The sequence below is a fragment of the Salmo salar genome, chromosome ssa10 (assembly GCF_905237065.1).
Source record: "Salmo salar chromosome ssa10, Ssal_v3.1, whole genome shotgun sequence".
Classification (NCBI taxonomy): domain Eukaryota; kingdom Metazoa; phylum Chordata; class Actinopteri; order Salmoniformes; family Salmonidae; genus Salmo; species Salmo salar.
In genome coordinates, this window is record NC_059451.1 from 101,812,115 (window position 1) to 101,829,056 (window position 16,942).

A 16,942-nucleotide genomic window follows, 5' to 3' on the forward strand; every position below is an offset into this window, starting at 1 on the left:
TACTGGTAAAATGCAATTGAGGGGGTACTTCAGGGGTATGTATGCCTGGAAAGGAAAAAATGTGGTTAGTGGTACAGTTAAAGAAAAAAGGTTGTGAATGTGAACCACTGATTGTAGTCTACTCACTCAGTTAATATAGGCTGGCATTAACAAAAACACATGTCTACATTTTATGTAAGACTATCTGATTTATTTATTAATATATTCTGAGTAAACCTCATACCTGAACGTGTCCCAAAGCTTCAGTCGGAGTGGGTGCCTACATTAACCAACATGCTTTGCGATTACAAAGTCCCTCTCCCTGGGTTGCCCAGCAACGAGTCAACTCCAAATGAAGATGGACTCTTCTGAGAAACTAACAGGTGAAGACAATTTTCAAGGTAATATATAAGTTCACAGCTCAACTAATTATACATTTTGACTACGGTAAATTAATATTTTAATTAATAGGTACAATCAAAGAGACATTTAGTTATTTACCCGGCTCTGACCCCAACACAAGGAATGAGCAATTCTAGCTAGCTAGCTTGTTTGCTAGCTGCTGTCTACGTTATGGTGATTTTCAAATATTGTAGCTCATTCATTTAAATGAAGTATGCATATTTGCATTATATGTTACACACTGTCAATAGAAATAAGACTCCTGTCAACATAAGACATTTGGTCTGTAAACTATCAATAAACTTAAGCCTCTTCTTGGAAGTGTTTTACAAGTCCCATTTGCCTTTTTTGATGCACTTAATCTTTCTGATCATGTCCTTATGACAGGTGACCCCACAGGAAAGCAGAAAGCTTCTGGGGAAACAGAAAGCTCAAATGTTCAGCCACCACCAGAGAACAACACAACTTCCCAATCAGCAGGTGCACAGGAAGCACATACACAAGCAGAGGACCCTTCACAAGACAAAGCTCAGGGTAGTACTGCTCTCTTTATGACCTTTCTGTCTAGAGTCCACACATAGGTAGCTCCCTCATGAGAGAGCTGGGTCGTGTTCAGTAGGTAGAGACCGTTTAGAAACGGGGAGGTAACTACCGGAACTTGTACAATAAGATCACCCCCCCCCCAACTGCAAAATGTTTCAGTATGGCGTGCCTACTTCTCGGCCATGACCTGATGTTTGACAGCAGTTTGTCTTCTCAGCTCCTGCAGCCTCTGAGCAGGTGCAGCAGCAGCCAGGTGAGAGTAGTGATGCTATGGAGGAAGAAGAGGAGCAAATGGGAATGAAGAAACTCTCTGAGGACATGTACTACAACTATGACGAGCTGTACTCCAGACCAGTCATCACTGCAGACTCGGAGATCCCAGAGAACCTGCTGCACCTTACGTATCTTTTAACACTGTATGCCATGTGCCAGAGTTTGTGCGTAGAAGTCTACACAACTCAGTTATGTTCATGGTATTATGTTTGTGTATTGCGTTGCACCTTAACATTCTTCCAGGCACTCTTTTGGGTATGACTGTGGGCGCAGGGCCAACCTGCAGCTGCTGGATGAACGAACGCTGGCCTTTGTGGCTGGAAACCAGCTCATATTCCTGGATGTTCGGACCAAGAAGCAACGCTACCTCCGCTCCTGCAGTGGGGGAGGCATCGGCACCATCATGGTACACACACACAGAAACACTGGCTCTGGATAACCTTGATTCACCATATATAACCCCATCTGTAACTGTGTTTCTCTGCAGGCCCACCCCAGTAATAGGTATTTTGCTGTGGCAGAGAAGGGAGACCAGCCCAACATCGTCATCTATGAGTATCCCTCACTACGACCCTACCGCATTCTCAGAGGTATGGAAACTTTACCACATGCACACAGGCACGCACACCCTTTGGGGTGTTGAAAATTAATTTAAAAAAACAATGTATAAATAATATTATTAATGATCAAGACATTTGGTTTGAATCCCTATCCGTTAGGTGGGACAGGGCAGGCTTACAGCTTTGTGGACTTTAACCGTGAGGGCACCCTGCTGGCCAGTGTGGGTAGTGCTCCGGACTACATGCTGACCCTGTGGGAATGGAGACATGAACAGGTGATGCTGCGCTGCAAGGCCTTCTCACAGGACGTCTACAGGGTCACCTTTTCACCTGACAATCCTGGGCAACTCACCACCTCCGGATCTGGACACATCAAGTTAGTAGCAATCAATCGAGCAAAATGTATTCGTACTACCACTTTTATACATTTGTCACCAAGTACTTTATAGAAAGCTGGGCGGAGAGAAAACAGATTTCATCATGAAATATTGACAACAAATACAAAAATGGTGTATTATGTGTACAGTGTCATACACCATGTGAGTTGATCTCTTATCAATCATTCTTCCAGGTTTTGGAAAATGGCCAGCACTTTTACTGGTCTCAAACTGCAAGGGCTTTTGGGAAGGTTTGGGAAGACTGCCCTGACTGATATCGAGGGTTATGTGGAGCTGCCTGATGGGAAGGTCTGTCCACTGCTCTTTTACATTCAATTCCTGCTATTCATACATCATTGAAATTGACACAAACCAAAAGCAATATTCTCTTGTTCTATGTTGTCCTGATAACATCCCTGCTGTCCGGGTGCCAGGTAGTGTCGGGGTCTGAGTGGGGAAACATGCTGCTGTGGGACGGGGGCCTGATCAAGGTAGAGATATGTCGTAAGGGGGGCAGGACGTGCCACGCTGGCACCATCCAGCAGTTTGCCTTGGACGAGGGGGAGCTCATGACCATCGGCACCGATGGAGCCATTAGGGTAACCTTTCAGATACTATACAGTCCTCTCAGCCTCAGTCTAAGTGGTCTCTGCTATCCCTAAAAAGCAGGCCTGAACAACTGATCTTTGGCCAGTTTTGTTGATTGCTCGCTGTGTAATATCTTTCTCCACACTGTGCAGGCCTGGGACTTTGAGAGCATTGACACAGCAGACTGTAACGATGACAGCGGTCTGTTTGAGATTGAGCCCATGAACGAGATGGTGATTGGACGCAACGTCAGCCTGTCCTCCATGGTCAAAAGCTGCCTGCCAGACTCCTTCATCTGGTTCGCCCAGGTCAGAGGGCAGGGGTCAAGGGTCATACAACAACACTTAGCCTAAAGTTTTACAACCATCATAGGTGGTTACCATGGGCTGTATGGGAATCTGTGTAGCGTTATGTTAATGTGTTTAAGTTTGGGATTCCCTCAGAAAGAAGATAATTTCTTATTAAATAGCGTGTCAAATGTATCTCTTGTCAGGATTCCAATGGAGGCATCTGGAAACTGGATCTTTCATTTTCCAACATTGTGAGTTTTATTTTCCATCAGCACAGTGTTTGAGTGTGTATGTGGGACTGTGTGTATTGGGTCATGTATTAAATTACTCCATTATATTGTGTGTGCAGACCCAGGACCCAGAGTGTCTGTTCTCCTTCCATGCTGGAGTGATCCAGGGAATGGATGTGTCCAGCACCAGCCATCTGATGGCCACCACCACTTTAGACCGTGAGAGTGGCCTATCACTGTACACTACTACACACACAGCACAGATTTTAGAAACACATCATTTTTGTGTCGATTTGTTCCAAACACACACTCTTTCTTCCTCTCTTTCTCAGGCTCAGTCAGGATTTTTGACTTCCTTGCAAAGAAAGAACTAACAACCAGCCGCTACAAACAAGGTGGAACAACACTGACCTGGGCGCCACGCCTGGTATGTATGTGAGACTTGACTACAGTGGATTCGGAAAATATTCAGACCCCTTGACTTTTTCCACATTTTGTTACGTTACATACAGCCTTATTCTAAAATGGATTAAATCTTTTTTTCCCCCTCATCAATCTACCCACAATACCCCAAAAATGACAAAGCGAAAACAGGTTTTATTAAAAAACAGATACCTTATTTACATACAGTTGAAGTCGGACGTTTACATACACTTAGGTTGGAGTCATTAAAACTCATTTTTCAACCACTCCACAAATTTCTTGTTAACAAACTATAGTTTTGGCAAGTCGGTTAGGACATCTACTTTGTGCATGACACAAGTCATTTTTCCAACAATTGTTTGCAGACAGATTATTTAACTTACTGTATCACAATTCCAGTGGGTCAGAAGTTTACATACAAAGTTGACTGTGCCTTTAAACAGCTTGGAAAATTCCAGAAAATGATGTCATGGCTTTAGAAGCTTCTGATTGACTCAAATTATGTCAATTAGCCTATTGGAGGTGTACCTGTGGATGTATTTCAAGGCCTTCCTTCAAACTCAGTGCCTCTTTGCTTGACATCATGGGAAAATCAGAAAGAAATGTGTAGACCTCTACAAGTCTGGTTCATCCTTGGGAGCAATTTCCAAACACCTGAAGGTACCACGTTCATCTGTACAAACAATAGTACGCAAGTACAAACACCATGGGATCACGCAGCCATCATACTGCTCAGGAAGGAGACATCTTAGAGATGAACGTACTTTGGTGCGAAAAGTGCAAATCAATCCCAGAACAACAGCAAAGGACCTTGTGAAGATGCTGGAGGAAACAGGTACAAAAGTATCAATATCCACAGTAAAACGAGTCCTATATTGACATAACCTGAAATGCTGCTCAGCAAGGAAGAAGCCACTGCTCCAAAACCGCCATAAAAAAGCCAGACTACGCTTTGCAACTGCACATGGGGACAAAGATACTTTTTGGAGAAATGTTCTCTGGTCTGATGAAACAAAAATAGAACTGTTTGGCCATAATGACCATCATTATGTTTGGAGGAAAAAGGGGAGGCTTGCAAGCCGAAGAACACCGTCCCAACCGTGAAGCACCGGGGTGGTAGCATCATGTTGAGTGGCCATCACAAAGCTCTGACCTCAATCCTATAGAAAATTTGTGGGCAGAACTGAAAAAGCGTGTGCGAGCAAGGAGGCCTACAAACCTGTCTCAGTTACACCAGCTCTGTCAGGAGGAATGAGCCAAAATTCACCCAACTTATTGTGGGAAGCTTTTTGGAAGGCTACCTGAAACGTTTGACCCAAGTTAAAAAATGTAAAGGCAATGCTACCAAATACTAATTGAGTGTATGTAAACTTCTGACCCACTGGGAGTGTGATGAAAGAAATAAAAGCTGAAATAAATCATTCTGTCTACTGTTATTGTCACGGCTGTTCAAAGGATCAGACCAAAATGCAGCGTGTTCGTAGTTCCACATATTTTATTTACCGTGAAACTAGATGTAATACACAAAATACTTGAATACACAAAAACAACAAACCGTGACGCAGAGAGAAAACACACTACTCAAAAATGAATCACCCACAAAAACAGGTGGGACAAACATCAACTTAAATATGACCTCCAATTAGAGACAACGACAACCGGCTGCCTCTAATTGGAGATCATACCAAACAAAACCAACATAGAAATACAAAACTAGAAACTGAACATAGAAATACAAAAACATAGACAAACACCCCCTGTCACGCCCTGACCTACTCTACCATAGAAAATAACAACTTACTATGGTCAGGACGTGACAGTTATTCTGACACGTCACATTCTTAAAATAAAGTGGTGATCCTAACTGACCTAAGACAGGGATTTTTTACTAGGATTAAATGTCAGGAATTGTGAAAAACTGAGTTTAAATGTATTTGGGTAAGGTGTATGTAAACTTCTGACTTCAACTATTAGTATTCAGACCCTTTGCTATGAGATTCAATATTGAGCTCAGGTGCATCCTGTTTCCATTGATCTTCCTTGAGATATTTTTACATCTTGATTGGAGTCCACCTGTAGTAAAATGAATTGATTGGACATGATTTGGAAAGGCACACACCTATTTATATAAGGCCCCACAGTTGACAGTGTATGTCAGAGCAAAACCAAGCCATGAGGTTGAAGGAATTGTCCGTAGAGCTCCAAGACAGGATTGTGTCAAGGCAAAACATTTCTGCAGCATTTAAGGTCCCCAAGAACACAGTGGCCTCCATCATTCTTAAATGGAAGAAGTTTGGCACCACCAATAATTTTCCTTGAGCTGGCCACCTGGCTAAACTGAGCAATCGGGGGAGAAGGGCCTTGTCAGGGAGGTGACCAAGAACCCGATGGTCACTCTGACAAAGCTCCAGAGTTCCTCTGTGGAGATGGGAGAACCTTCCAGAAGGAAAACCATCTCTGCAGCACTCCACCCATAAGGCTTTTATGGTAGAGTGGCCAGACGGAAGCCACTCCTCAGTAAAAGGCACATGACCGCCCGCTTGGAGTTGGCCAAAAGGCACCTAAAGGACTCTCAGACCAACGAGAAACAAGATTCTCTGGTCTGATGAAACCAAGATTGAACTCTTTAGCCTGAATGCCAAGCGTCACGCCTGGAGGAAAGCTGGTACCATACCTACGGTGAAGCAGCGGCAGGCACAGGGAGACTAGTCAGGATCGAGGGAAAGATGAACGGAGTAAAGTTCATCTTTCCCTGTGCATCGACGCTCCCCATCCAACCTGACAGAGCTTGAGAGGGTCTGCAGAGAAGAATGGAAGAAACTCCCCAAATACAGGTGTCAAGCTTGTAGCATCATACACAAGACTGTAATCGCTGCCAAAGGTGCTTCAACAAAGTACTGAGTAAAGGGTCTGAATACTTATGTAAATGTGATATTTCCGGGTTTTTTTCTTCATGCATTTGCAAAAATCTCTAAAAACCTGTTTTTGCTTTGTCATTATAGGGTATTGTGTGTAGATTGATGAGGGTAGAAAACAATGTAATCCATTTTAGAATAAGGCTGTGAATAAGGTCAAGGGGTTAGAATACTTTCCGAATGCACTGTATATGGTAACATAATCATTCATGCAGTGCCTTGTGTTCTTTAACTAGGTCTCAACATGCTTTTCTTATCTTTGTACTGTACTGTGTGTTGAGATTGTTCTGTGTGGCCCTTGCCTGTGTGTGTAGGTGAACCCTAGCGGAGGGCTGTTGGTGGTGGGCTTTGAGGACGGGGTGGTCCGTCTGCTGGAGCTCTACAACCCCCAGAGTTTACGAGTGGTTGCCGGGCGCAGTCGCTATGGAGATGCCGAGCTCCGTCTCAAACAGGCCTTCAAACCCCACAATGCAGCTGTGACGGCCATTGCATATGAACGTAACGGCGAGATCCTAGCTACTGGGGTAGGGAGGGCCGCTGAATGTTGGCCAATGGGCAATGTGAAATCAATCATTAGCTCTTTTCTAGACCCTTGTAGACCTAAAACAAACTGAATGGGTATAATAACAAATATCAATAATCCTCTCCCCTCCACCATCCTTCCTTCTCTCTTTCCCTCTCTAGAGTATGGACTGCACTGTGTTCTTCTTCACTGTGGGGGACAGGTATGACCCCATCGGGTTTGTCACAGTACCAGGACCTGTACAGGGGCTGGAGTGGTCCCCCCAGTCACATGTAAGTCTGATCCCAGATCAGTGACAAATGTATGCAAGACAATGGCACGTGAGGTTAGTAAGTTAGAACCCTTCTGTGTGTGTGTGCGCGTGTGTTCAGGACAAAAACACCCTGCTGGTCCTGTGTAAGAGTGGTCATGTAGTGGAGGTCCAGTCTCCAGACCCGGAGGCCCAGAACCACGGCACCACCTACCACATCTCTGGCCTTCCCACAAGAAACTTCATCTTCAGCAGCATCAAGTCACGCATCAAGGTCTGGCCCTCACTGTCTGGGAACAACTGTACTGTAAACACATTTTCATTTTATTTATTTATCCAGGATAGTCCACTCAGTAACACTTGCCACTGTTTTCCAAGGTGTCATGGGTTCCATAGAATCAATAAAAGATACACATCACATAAAAGCTGTCTAGGTAAAAAACACAGTTTACACAGAAGCATACACATCATACTTAGTAGGAAACGTACATAAGCACGCTCACATTATATCTGTCTGTTATCTGCTTTGTGGACAGCTCTTTTGGTTCAACTCTGGCATGGGTGTGTAATTGTGAGCGTGTGTATTTCAGCGGGAGGAGGAGATTGCGCGCAGGCAGGCTCTGAAGGAGAAGAAGCAGAAGGAGAGAGAAGCACAGCTGAAGAAAGCCAAGGAGGAGGGCCTTGAGCCCACCGAGGAGGACCTTCAGGAGGTAGAGGAGGAGGAAGAGCTGCCCCCTCTTTACACCCCTGACCCCCCCAGCCCCCTCTGCTGTGGCTTCTACTCTCAACCTGGGGCCTTCTGGCTCTCCATGGTACATACACACACATTAACCGGGCCATCTCTCGCTCTCTGTACATTGCACATTTACATTTTAGTCATTTAGCAGATGCTCTTATCCAGAGCGACTTACAGCTAGGTGGGACAACTACATATCTCAGTCATAGTAAATACATTTTTCCTCAATAAAGTAGCAATCAGCAAAGTCAGTGCTAGAAGGGAGGGAAAAAGTAAAGTGCGAGTGTTAGTTCACAAAAGGTAGTTATTTATTTTTGTGGGGGGGGGGTTCTGTGGGATTATTTAAGATACTCTTTGAAGAGGTAGGGTTTCAAATGTTTTCGGAAGATGTGCAGGGACTCTGCTGTCATAGATTCAGGGGGAAGCTGGTTCCACCATTGGCGTGCCAGAACAGAGAAGAGCTTTGAGTGGGAGCTGCCCTCCCGTAGGGTTGGGAGGGCCAAGAGACCAGTGGTGGTAGAATGGAGTACTTGGGTTGGGGTGTAGGGTTTGAGCATAGCCTGAAGGTAGGGAGGGTCAAATCCTCTTGCTGCTCCGTAGGCAAGTACCATGGTCTTGTAGTGGATGAGTCTTCGACTGGAAGCCAGTGGAGTGTGCGGAGGAGCGGGGTGAAAACCAGGCTCTCTCTCCATATCTCTCTCAGGGAGGCTATGACTCGGGGTTCCTGTACCACTGTAAGTTTTCCGAGCAGCAGGGTGAGGACCTGTTGCAGCGCAGGGATGAGCCGTTCACCTTCCTGCCTGTCCAGAATACAGACGAGGACCCCATCTGCACCATCACCTTCAGGTAAGGGACTACACAACTGATGGCTGTAAATGTTTTCTGTATCAGTGTGTCTGTATTGTGTTCTGTAATGTTGTAACTGCAGAGGTTTGTAGATGTTCTGTTAATGTGTGTATATGTTGACAGGTTGTTGTGGTCTCTCTCTGTCCCAGCTCCAGCAGGCAGCTGTTGCTGTGTGGCATGCAGTCAGGCAGTGTCCGGGCCTACCCTCTGCAGCCATCTGACTTCCACCTCACCTCCATGCAGGCCTTCTGGGCCCTCAGCGTCCATGACAACCAGTATGGACAGCTGCGCCAGCTGCGCTGTAGCTTTGACGACCAATTTGTCCTGACGACAGGGGAGGACGGCAACATCTTCTCCTTCAGCCTGCTGCCCCAGGAGGACCTGCTTAAAGCCCTGCAGCGCAGCAAGGCCAAAGTCCCCTCACCACGGGTCAGTGGGGGGCAGGGAAGGGAGGGTAGAATAGAGGGATGGCTGAATGGAGGAAGCGAGTGGGACAATAACCTCATGAATAACACATAAGTGAGTGCCAGTTCTGTGGTTGACTGTGTGTTGGTGAAACAGGTCGGTGTTGAAATGGAGGGTGTGGCCCAGGATATCGAAGACCCGTCTGCGTACAGGTGAGGAAGAAAACCTAGAGACAAAGTCATACAAAGGTACACCTCGCTAAAGGCAAACCAGCCCCTCTCTCTCTCCCCCTCTGTCACACATCCCTCTCTCTTTCTTCCCCTCTATTTCTCTCCCTCCCCCACTTCCCTCTCTGTAGCATTGAGACGGCTAAACAGAAGTTGGAAATGGACCGTATGCGTCGGGAGGCTGAGATGAGGAAGGTGGAGAGACGTAAGATGCTGGCCGAGCTGCAGAACCAGTTCAAACAGCTACTGGAGAAGAACCAGGGTTTGCCCGAACACGTCCGCTTGCACCGCACGGTACACACTCACAAACCCCTACACCCTAAATCCACCCCTTCGTCCCGAAGTGTTTAGTATCATAACCAACCAAAAAGCATTTGAATGTTTCTGTGATAAACCTAATAAATTGTAGCATGAGAGAGAATCTAGTGTGTATGTGTAGGAGTTGGAACTGGACTGGCGGTTCCGTGAGGAGACTGAGAGGATGACAGCCCAGAGGGTGAGAGAGGCCAGGAAGGAGCTGGCCTGGGAGGAGGAACGCCACCGCATCGGACTCCAGAAACTACAGGAGAGGTACTTAACCAGCAACCACTCAATCTGCACTTTCACCTGGTAGTGCACTTAGGGAATGGGTTGACATTTCAGATTTGCCCACTGGGTCTTCCAGGTTCTGGGATTCTCTTGAGTCGGACACCGTTACTGTGGTAGCGTTCCAGAGTGACCACAGGATCTCCACCTATCGTCTGCTGGCACTGTCCCAGAGGTTCCACGAGCTGAAACAGAGGGGAAGGGTGGGGGGCCCGGGGGCAGTGGGGCAGGAACGTTGGAGGACCAAAGCCGAGGCCGGCAAAGACAGCTCCAACATCACAGGTAGGAGAGCGGGGAGAGAGAATGTGTGTGTGTTTTACCTACAATATCATAATGTGTGTGTCCCTGGCCAGCGGACCAGGAGGACCTGGGTGAGGAGGCTGTTATGGCGCCCCATGTGGTGCGTCCAGGGGGCAGCAAGCTGGCTGGCCGCCAGGCAGAGAAACTCCGCAAGGCTACAGAGAAGGCAGAGCGGGCCCGGGCTAAGATAGAGAAGAGGAGGAAAGAGTGGGCTGAACTGTGAGTCTGTTATCATATGGCCTCTGTTGAAGTTTCTCGACTCTGTTTCAGAATTTCTGTCCTCACTCTTTCCTTCATGACTGTATCTCCATGTGACTGTGCTTAGGTATGCAGCAAAGCCCAATGAGAACTGTGAGGATCCGGAAGATGTGCGAGCCATCCGATTGGCTACGGAGAACATGGGTGACTTCAAGCTGAAGACGGCCAAAGACTTTACAGTCCCAGAACACCTGAGGATGAACGCAGAGAAGAAGAGAGCTCAGCTGGTCCACTTAGAGGAGATGGTACTAGGTTACATCTCACACTTTCTCTCAATCTTTACCATTCAAAACCAAATGTACTATATGTAATACACCTGGCGACCTCTGTACCTGACCCCCGCCCAAACTAATATATTAGATAAGACCAAATAACAGAATGTGGTTGGGAGGTTGCATGGTGTTAACAAGATGATGTTAGTAGATCATCCTATGTATTTGTCCCTCTGTTTCTGTCAGATCCATGAGAGGAAGACGCAGATGAACAGTCGCATAATGGCCCTAAGGGACACTAAGGTGAGCTTTGTGTCCTGGCTGCGCTCCCAGGCCCAGCAGCTACAGGCTGTCCAGGAGCGCCTGGCACCTCATTTCTGCAGCCCGGCCCCCACCCTGCCCTCCCTGCTGCCCGAGGAGACCCCTGAGAGGAAGCTACGCTACACCCGCACCACCCTGCAGCGCTACGGGGCCCTGAGGGCTCAGAGGTAGGTCTGGCCTGGGACTGGTACCGGAGCAGAGCTTACTGTAGGTTCATAATAACTCATCAATTACAGATCATTGATGAAAAACAGTTATCACGTTCCTAAGTCTAAAAGTCAGTCTGATCCAACAGAATTTTTTGTCCCCCAAAAACTAAATATTTAAAATTAGTGATTTTAAAATGAAATATTATAGAAACATAAACAGTAACTAACTACTATCACATTAAACATTTCCCTCCCCCTAATGATTCAGCGATAATGATTATTATGCCAATCCTACCCACAGGGCCTGTACCCGTGGCCAGGAACTAGAGGGGGGCCAGACTCTGCTGGAAGAGCTGGAGGCAGAGATAGAAGAAGAGGAGGAGACCCCCTGCCATACACCTGCAGATAGGAGAGAGAGGGAGGTGGAGGAATCTGGGGTGACCGAGCTGGAGGAGGAGATGAGGGAGGTGGAGGAGATCAGGCTGCTGTATGAAGAGGAATCCCTGCTGGAACAGGTCAGCCTTTCCAATAGTTTACTTTCCAGGTGGGATGCAAAGGCCCTCAATGCAACATCCAGGCTCTCTGGCATCAAATTGTCACCTGAAACCAAGCCAAACTCATTCTTCCCGTCTCCCTTATTTTTCTCCCTCCCTTCCCTTCTCTCCCTCTCCTCTCAGATGTCGTCGTCAATGTGGCAGTTTGATGCGGAGCTGTGCCTGCTGCGTCATGAGAAGCTGTGTCTAGACATCCAGATGAAGCTGGCTGACCTGCGCCATGTCACCCTGTTCCAGGAGCTGCTGCTGCTCAAAGAGTTTGAGAAGAGAGAGAACTCCTTGCAGGACAGACTCAATTCCTGCGTGGAAGAAGAGGAAGACCTCAGGGTACCTAGGTGGGAAGGAAGGGGAGTGTGCGTGTGTATATGTCTCTGTATTCCATATTACCATCATCCCATCTCTCTCCTCAGTCTAAGCTGGAGGAGTGTAAGCAGGCACTGGAGCTGAAGCGGAGGGACATCTCCAAGCTCCAGGAGAGAGAGAGGGCCATAGCTGCCACCTTCCAGGCCTCTCTAGGGGAGAACAACAAGTTTGCTGACTTCCTCAACAGGGTCTTCAAGAAGAAGATCAAACGCGTTAAGAAGAAAGAGAAGGCCGGAGATGACGGTTAGTCCTGGACCCCTCTGAAAGTGTGATTCTGTGCGTGAGTGTTTAGTGTATGGTTGATCAGCCCAGCTCATCCTGTTGTTTTCTACCAGAGGAGCAGGAGGACAGTGATGAAGATTCTGATGAAGAGTCTGACTGGGATGATGATGAGGATGACAGTGGCTCAGAGAGCGGTGGTCCTCTGGATGACAGCGTCTGCCCCCAAAGTCAGTCGCTACCATTCACCTTACAGTATTCTCAGTTATACACCACATTGTACTCCCTTATTTAGCTACAGATATGCACTCTGTCTGGATGTCTTTTTGTGTGTTCCCCCAGACTGTAACTCAGAGCTGTTTGAGAACACGGTGCAGCTCCGTGAGCGTCGTCTGGACCTCGAGGAGCTGCTGGTAGAGGAGAGGAAGACTGCAGACAACCTGAGGAAGGAGTGTGACTCCCTCGTCAAGAAGGTACACATTTTCTGACCCCTTTCCGATCTTCTACTTCCATTTCTTCTCTCTATTTCTCCTCTCTTTATCTCCATACATTCCATTTTCCAGTTAACCACTCCATCTTGTCATTATCCCCTGTTCCCCCTTTGTCTTCTTCACTCCTGTTTTTTCATCTCATCCTCCACTCCCAAAGCTTTTCTTGTTAACCACTCATCATGCTAGTTCTCAACACCTCCTTATCAGTGTATTTCTGTTTTCTTTTCTGTCTTTCTTGACATTCATTTAATCTTCATCCAGTCTGTATTGTGATTGTGTGTTGTAGGAAAAAGTGGTTCATGGCAGTCTGAAGGCAGCAGAGGGAGACCTGGAGCTGTTCAACAGAGAGAAACAACAGAAGCTCAATGAGCTGGATGTGGTGGTTCCCCTCAGACTGCACCAGGTGAGGAGAGAAGTCTCTCTCTCTTTCTGGGTCTTTCTCAATTGTCTTGCCTCAATTCCTGGCATCCTTTCCCCCTGTCCTTTCCTCGCCTCCTCAAAACGTCAAAGAGAAGGGAGGAGAGGATTTGAGGGAACACGTTTGTAAGAAATGTGACTGTCCTTGTTCACTCGTACATCATCACATGTCATCATGCCTTTAGTTATTAGTGATCAATATAAGTAACAAAACTAAGTCAACAACCCATATTCAAAAAAACAAAACAAATGATTTCTCCCTCTGTGTATCAGATAGAGTTTGTGAGCAATGGGGTGGTACCGTGCAGCCTGGCCCCAGCACTGGTGCTGAACACAGTAGCATTGGGAGGACTACAGGAGAGGATTAAAGAACTGCAGGTGGAAAAGAGTGAACAGAGAGACCTCTACAGACAGGCCAGGCAGCAGCACGTCCAGCTCATTCACGACCGCAAGGACATGGAGGCCAAGATACAGAGTAGGCTGAGGGTGACTGGGGGCACAAAACTGTGGAGAAAATATGTAAAACCGATCCTTCCAAATATCAGGCACGGCACTGCAGTTCAAAATAAGATACTGCAGATCACGATTACGTCCAGTGCATCGCAGACATGCACTGTTTACAGTAAACTCTGTGTGTGTGTGTGTAGGTCTGGAGGCGCGCTGTGAGCAGCTGATGCTGATGAAGTTTGGGAAGCTAGTGGACCTGGAGGCCTTACAGACTCTGTCTGGCAACAAAAACCTGGAGGAGATGAGACAGGAGAGCAGAGTCCGATTGGCCGCTTACACACAGGAGCTCAGACAGTGGGAGGTATGGCAGTGTGTATGTGTGTAAGGTGTTTGTTTATGATACACACACACGAAGGTGTTTTGTTTATGATACACGTGTGTGTGTGTCAGGTGAAAGTGACAGAGGCCCGTCATGCGGTGACAGAGGTGACAAGGCATCACACCGAGCGTCTCCTCAGTATGAACAGCCTGCTGAACCAGAAGAAAGAAATGGAGGACAAACTCAACACCAGGCAGAGCAAGATGGTACTGTATGTTTCAAAAAGTGTGGTTTTTCATCATTTGTGAAAGTGCTTTTATGGCTCCCGAGTGGTGCAGTGGTCTAAGGCACTGCATCGCAGTTGCTAGATGTGCCACTAGAGATCCTGGTTCGAGTCCAGGCTCTGTCGCAGCTGGTCACGCCCGGGAGACTCATGGGGCGGCGCACAATTGGCCCAGCGTCGTCCAGGTTAGCGGAGGGTTTGGCCGGCAGGGATGTCCTTGTCCCATCACGCACTAGCGACTCCTGTGGTGGGCCGGGCGCAGTGCATGCTGACATGGTCGCCAGGTGTTTGGTGTTTCCTCCGACACATTGGTGTGGCTGGCTTCCGGGTTAAGCGGGCATTGTGTCATGAAGCAGTGCTGGCGGCTTGGTTGGGTCGTGTTTCGGAGGACACATGGCTCTCGACCTTCGCCTCTCCCGAGTCTGTACGGGAGTTGTAGCGATGAGCCAAGACTGTAACTACCAATTGGATACCATGAAATTGGGGAGAAAAAAGGGATAAAAAAAAGTGCTTTCATGATAGTGTGTATGCATGATATGACATGTTTATATGGAGTAAATAACAGTGTGCATCTGTGTGTGTGTGTGCGTGACCTTCTGTGCATAGACGGCGCATATAGCTAAGATTCCCCTAAAGTAAATTGAATTAAATTGCCAAAATAGGCTCCTACACCAGAAAGGATCATAAGCTTCTTTAAAAAAAGAACCTGTGGATTGTTTTAAATCGCACAGCCTACAGTCGGAAAAGACACAATACATTATTTACCATTAATTTCTATTGGGCACAAAATAATCTGAAACAACCAAAACAAACAGCAAATGCCTCCAACAAATGTATCGAGTCACAAGCTTGATGTAGTCATTGCATGCTATGAATAATAGTGACACTGTATTTGTCTCCCCTTCTCATAGGCCTATTATATGGATCAGGCAACGTCATTTTTATTGATCTGGTTGTTAGTGTCAGCAGAGTAGGCTACCCTGTCATTTTTGGAGGCACATTTTTCCCCTTGCAAAGAAAGGAGAAGAAACGTATCTGATATAGCCTAGGCCTATACTCTACGCCAGGGTTCCCCAACTGGCGATTTTATTGGACATAAAGGACTGTAAAAACAACAGCAAATCAGTCCAAGTGATTTTAATTTTGGAAATCTGTTCCAAACTATTCCCACGCATAATAGATAGATATACTGTATGTGATCGTATACAGATCTAAGCAAGGTTTGAAATTATTATGTTTTAGTCAAATAGTATATCTATTTGGGCTTCTTGCAGTCAATTTGCAGTCTACAACTTACCTGTAATTATGTTCCGGCCCCCTGACCATCTGTCTGCTCAATAAATAGTTTTTTTTAAATCGGCCTACAGCTGAATTTAGTTGATGATCCCTGCTCTACGCCACTACGCACTCAGCCATGCATTAAACTGTATTTTTTTTAGAACAGTGATTGTGTTATATTATGCCTATCCAATCTAGTCATCACATTCGGAATCGTGGGCTATATTACATAAATCTGCAAATGCAATGATACATGGAATGCTATATTATAAAAGGTGCATTTTGTATGGTGAAAATTTGCTTCCCAAACTTGAAAGTCACATGTCGTGTGTGTGTCAGGGTACCCAGTTCCAGGGCCACCGGCATGCTGAGGAGGACGAGAGGCGGAGGCTGTACCAGCTGGTCCAGAGTCAAGCTCAGGAGGCAAATGCCCTCCGCCAGGAGATCAACATCCTGTCCAGAAAGGGGGGTCACATCCTGCCCCCGAGCCAGGCCCCGCTGCCCCCCCTGCCCGACGCCCCATCCCGCTCCACCCATACCAACCCAGAGAGGCTCAACAGACACTTCAAACTGGGAGGGGGGCATCCATCCACCAACAGCCAGGGAGGAATAGAGCCTAAACACTCACATTGATAATACACACACATATTATACAAAGATTCATTCATACATTAACATTAATACCTCTCATACTGTATTTTTGCTCACCTGTCCCACACTGCACCCCCCTCTTCCTCACACACACATACTTATACCTAGCTGTAAACAAGACCTTTCGGAGAATAAACTTGTTAGATTTGATTGACTTAATGGTCTTCTTTTGTGGTATGTAGCTCCTTATGCCATTCTGCTCTGGGAGTGTTGGGAAGGGCAGAAGACACATTTCCATTCCCACCAATGGACAGAAAATGATCTATTATGTTGAAGATTTCAACCAACGTGCACATAGACCATGACACTTAGTTTTCCAATGCAATTTGAACCTTATCGAAGTACCGGTGTGGTGATACTGATGATTTTTCGCCACAGATGTTTTTTTTTTTACATAGCAAGTTAGGATAACTAACATAGCAGGTTAGGAGAACTAAAGTAGCAGGTTAGGTAAATGAACGTAGCAGGTTAGGTGAATGAGAATAATGTTAGGAAAAGGTTAGGCTTCGTTATAATGCTAGTTGTCAA

The 16,942-nt window shown here is 46.6% G+C and overlaps 1 protein-coding gene across 2 annotated transcripts; it reads left to right on the top strand.

The window, feature by feature from the left end:
- Nucleotides 1-83: 83 nt before the first annotated feature.
- On the top strand, nucleotides 84-16,568 carry cfap44 (cilia and flagella associated protein 44). 2 transcript variants are annotated; one of them, XM_045688283.1, is made up of 35 exons: nucleotides 84-362; nucleotides 769-915; nucleotides 1,142-1,325; nucleotides 1,441-1,603; nucleotides 1,685-1,787; nucleotides 1,917-2,133; nucleotides 2,329-2,443; nucleotides 2,569-2,733; nucleotides 2,875-3,030; nucleotides 3,216-3,263; nucleotides 3,362-3,461; nucleotides 3,575-3,669; nucleotides 6,895-7,104; nucleotides 7,265-7,375; nucleotides 7,475-7,627; nucleotides 7,944-8,165; nucleotides 8,793-8,935; nucleotides 9,085-9,364; nucleotides 9,497-9,552; nucleotides 9,699-9,861; nucleotides 10,007-10,137; nucleotides 10,232-10,434; nucleotides 10,506-10,671; nucleotides 10,778-10,955; nucleotides 11,169-11,410; nucleotides 11,694-11,907; nucleotides 12,070-12,273; nucleotides 12,357-12,552; nucleotides 12,645-12,758; nucleotides 12,871-13,001; nucleotides 13,306-13,422; nucleotides 13,710-13,911; nucleotides 14,084-14,244; nucleotides 14,334-14,468; nucleotides 16,103-16,568. In XM_045688283.1, exons 1-35 carry the CDS (start codon nucleotides 332-334, stop codon nucleotides 16,394-16,396), a joined length of 5,550 nt encoding a protein of 1,849 aa, XP_045544239.1. In that variant the 5' UTR covers nucleotides 84-331; the 3' UTR covers nucleotides 16,397-16,568. The 2 variants fall into 2 exon arrangements, with proteins under 2 accessions (XP_045544239.1, XP_013980531.1); XM_014125056.2 differs by having other exon boundaries at nucleotides 242-380.
- Nucleotides 16,569-16,942: the final 374 nt, after the last annotated feature.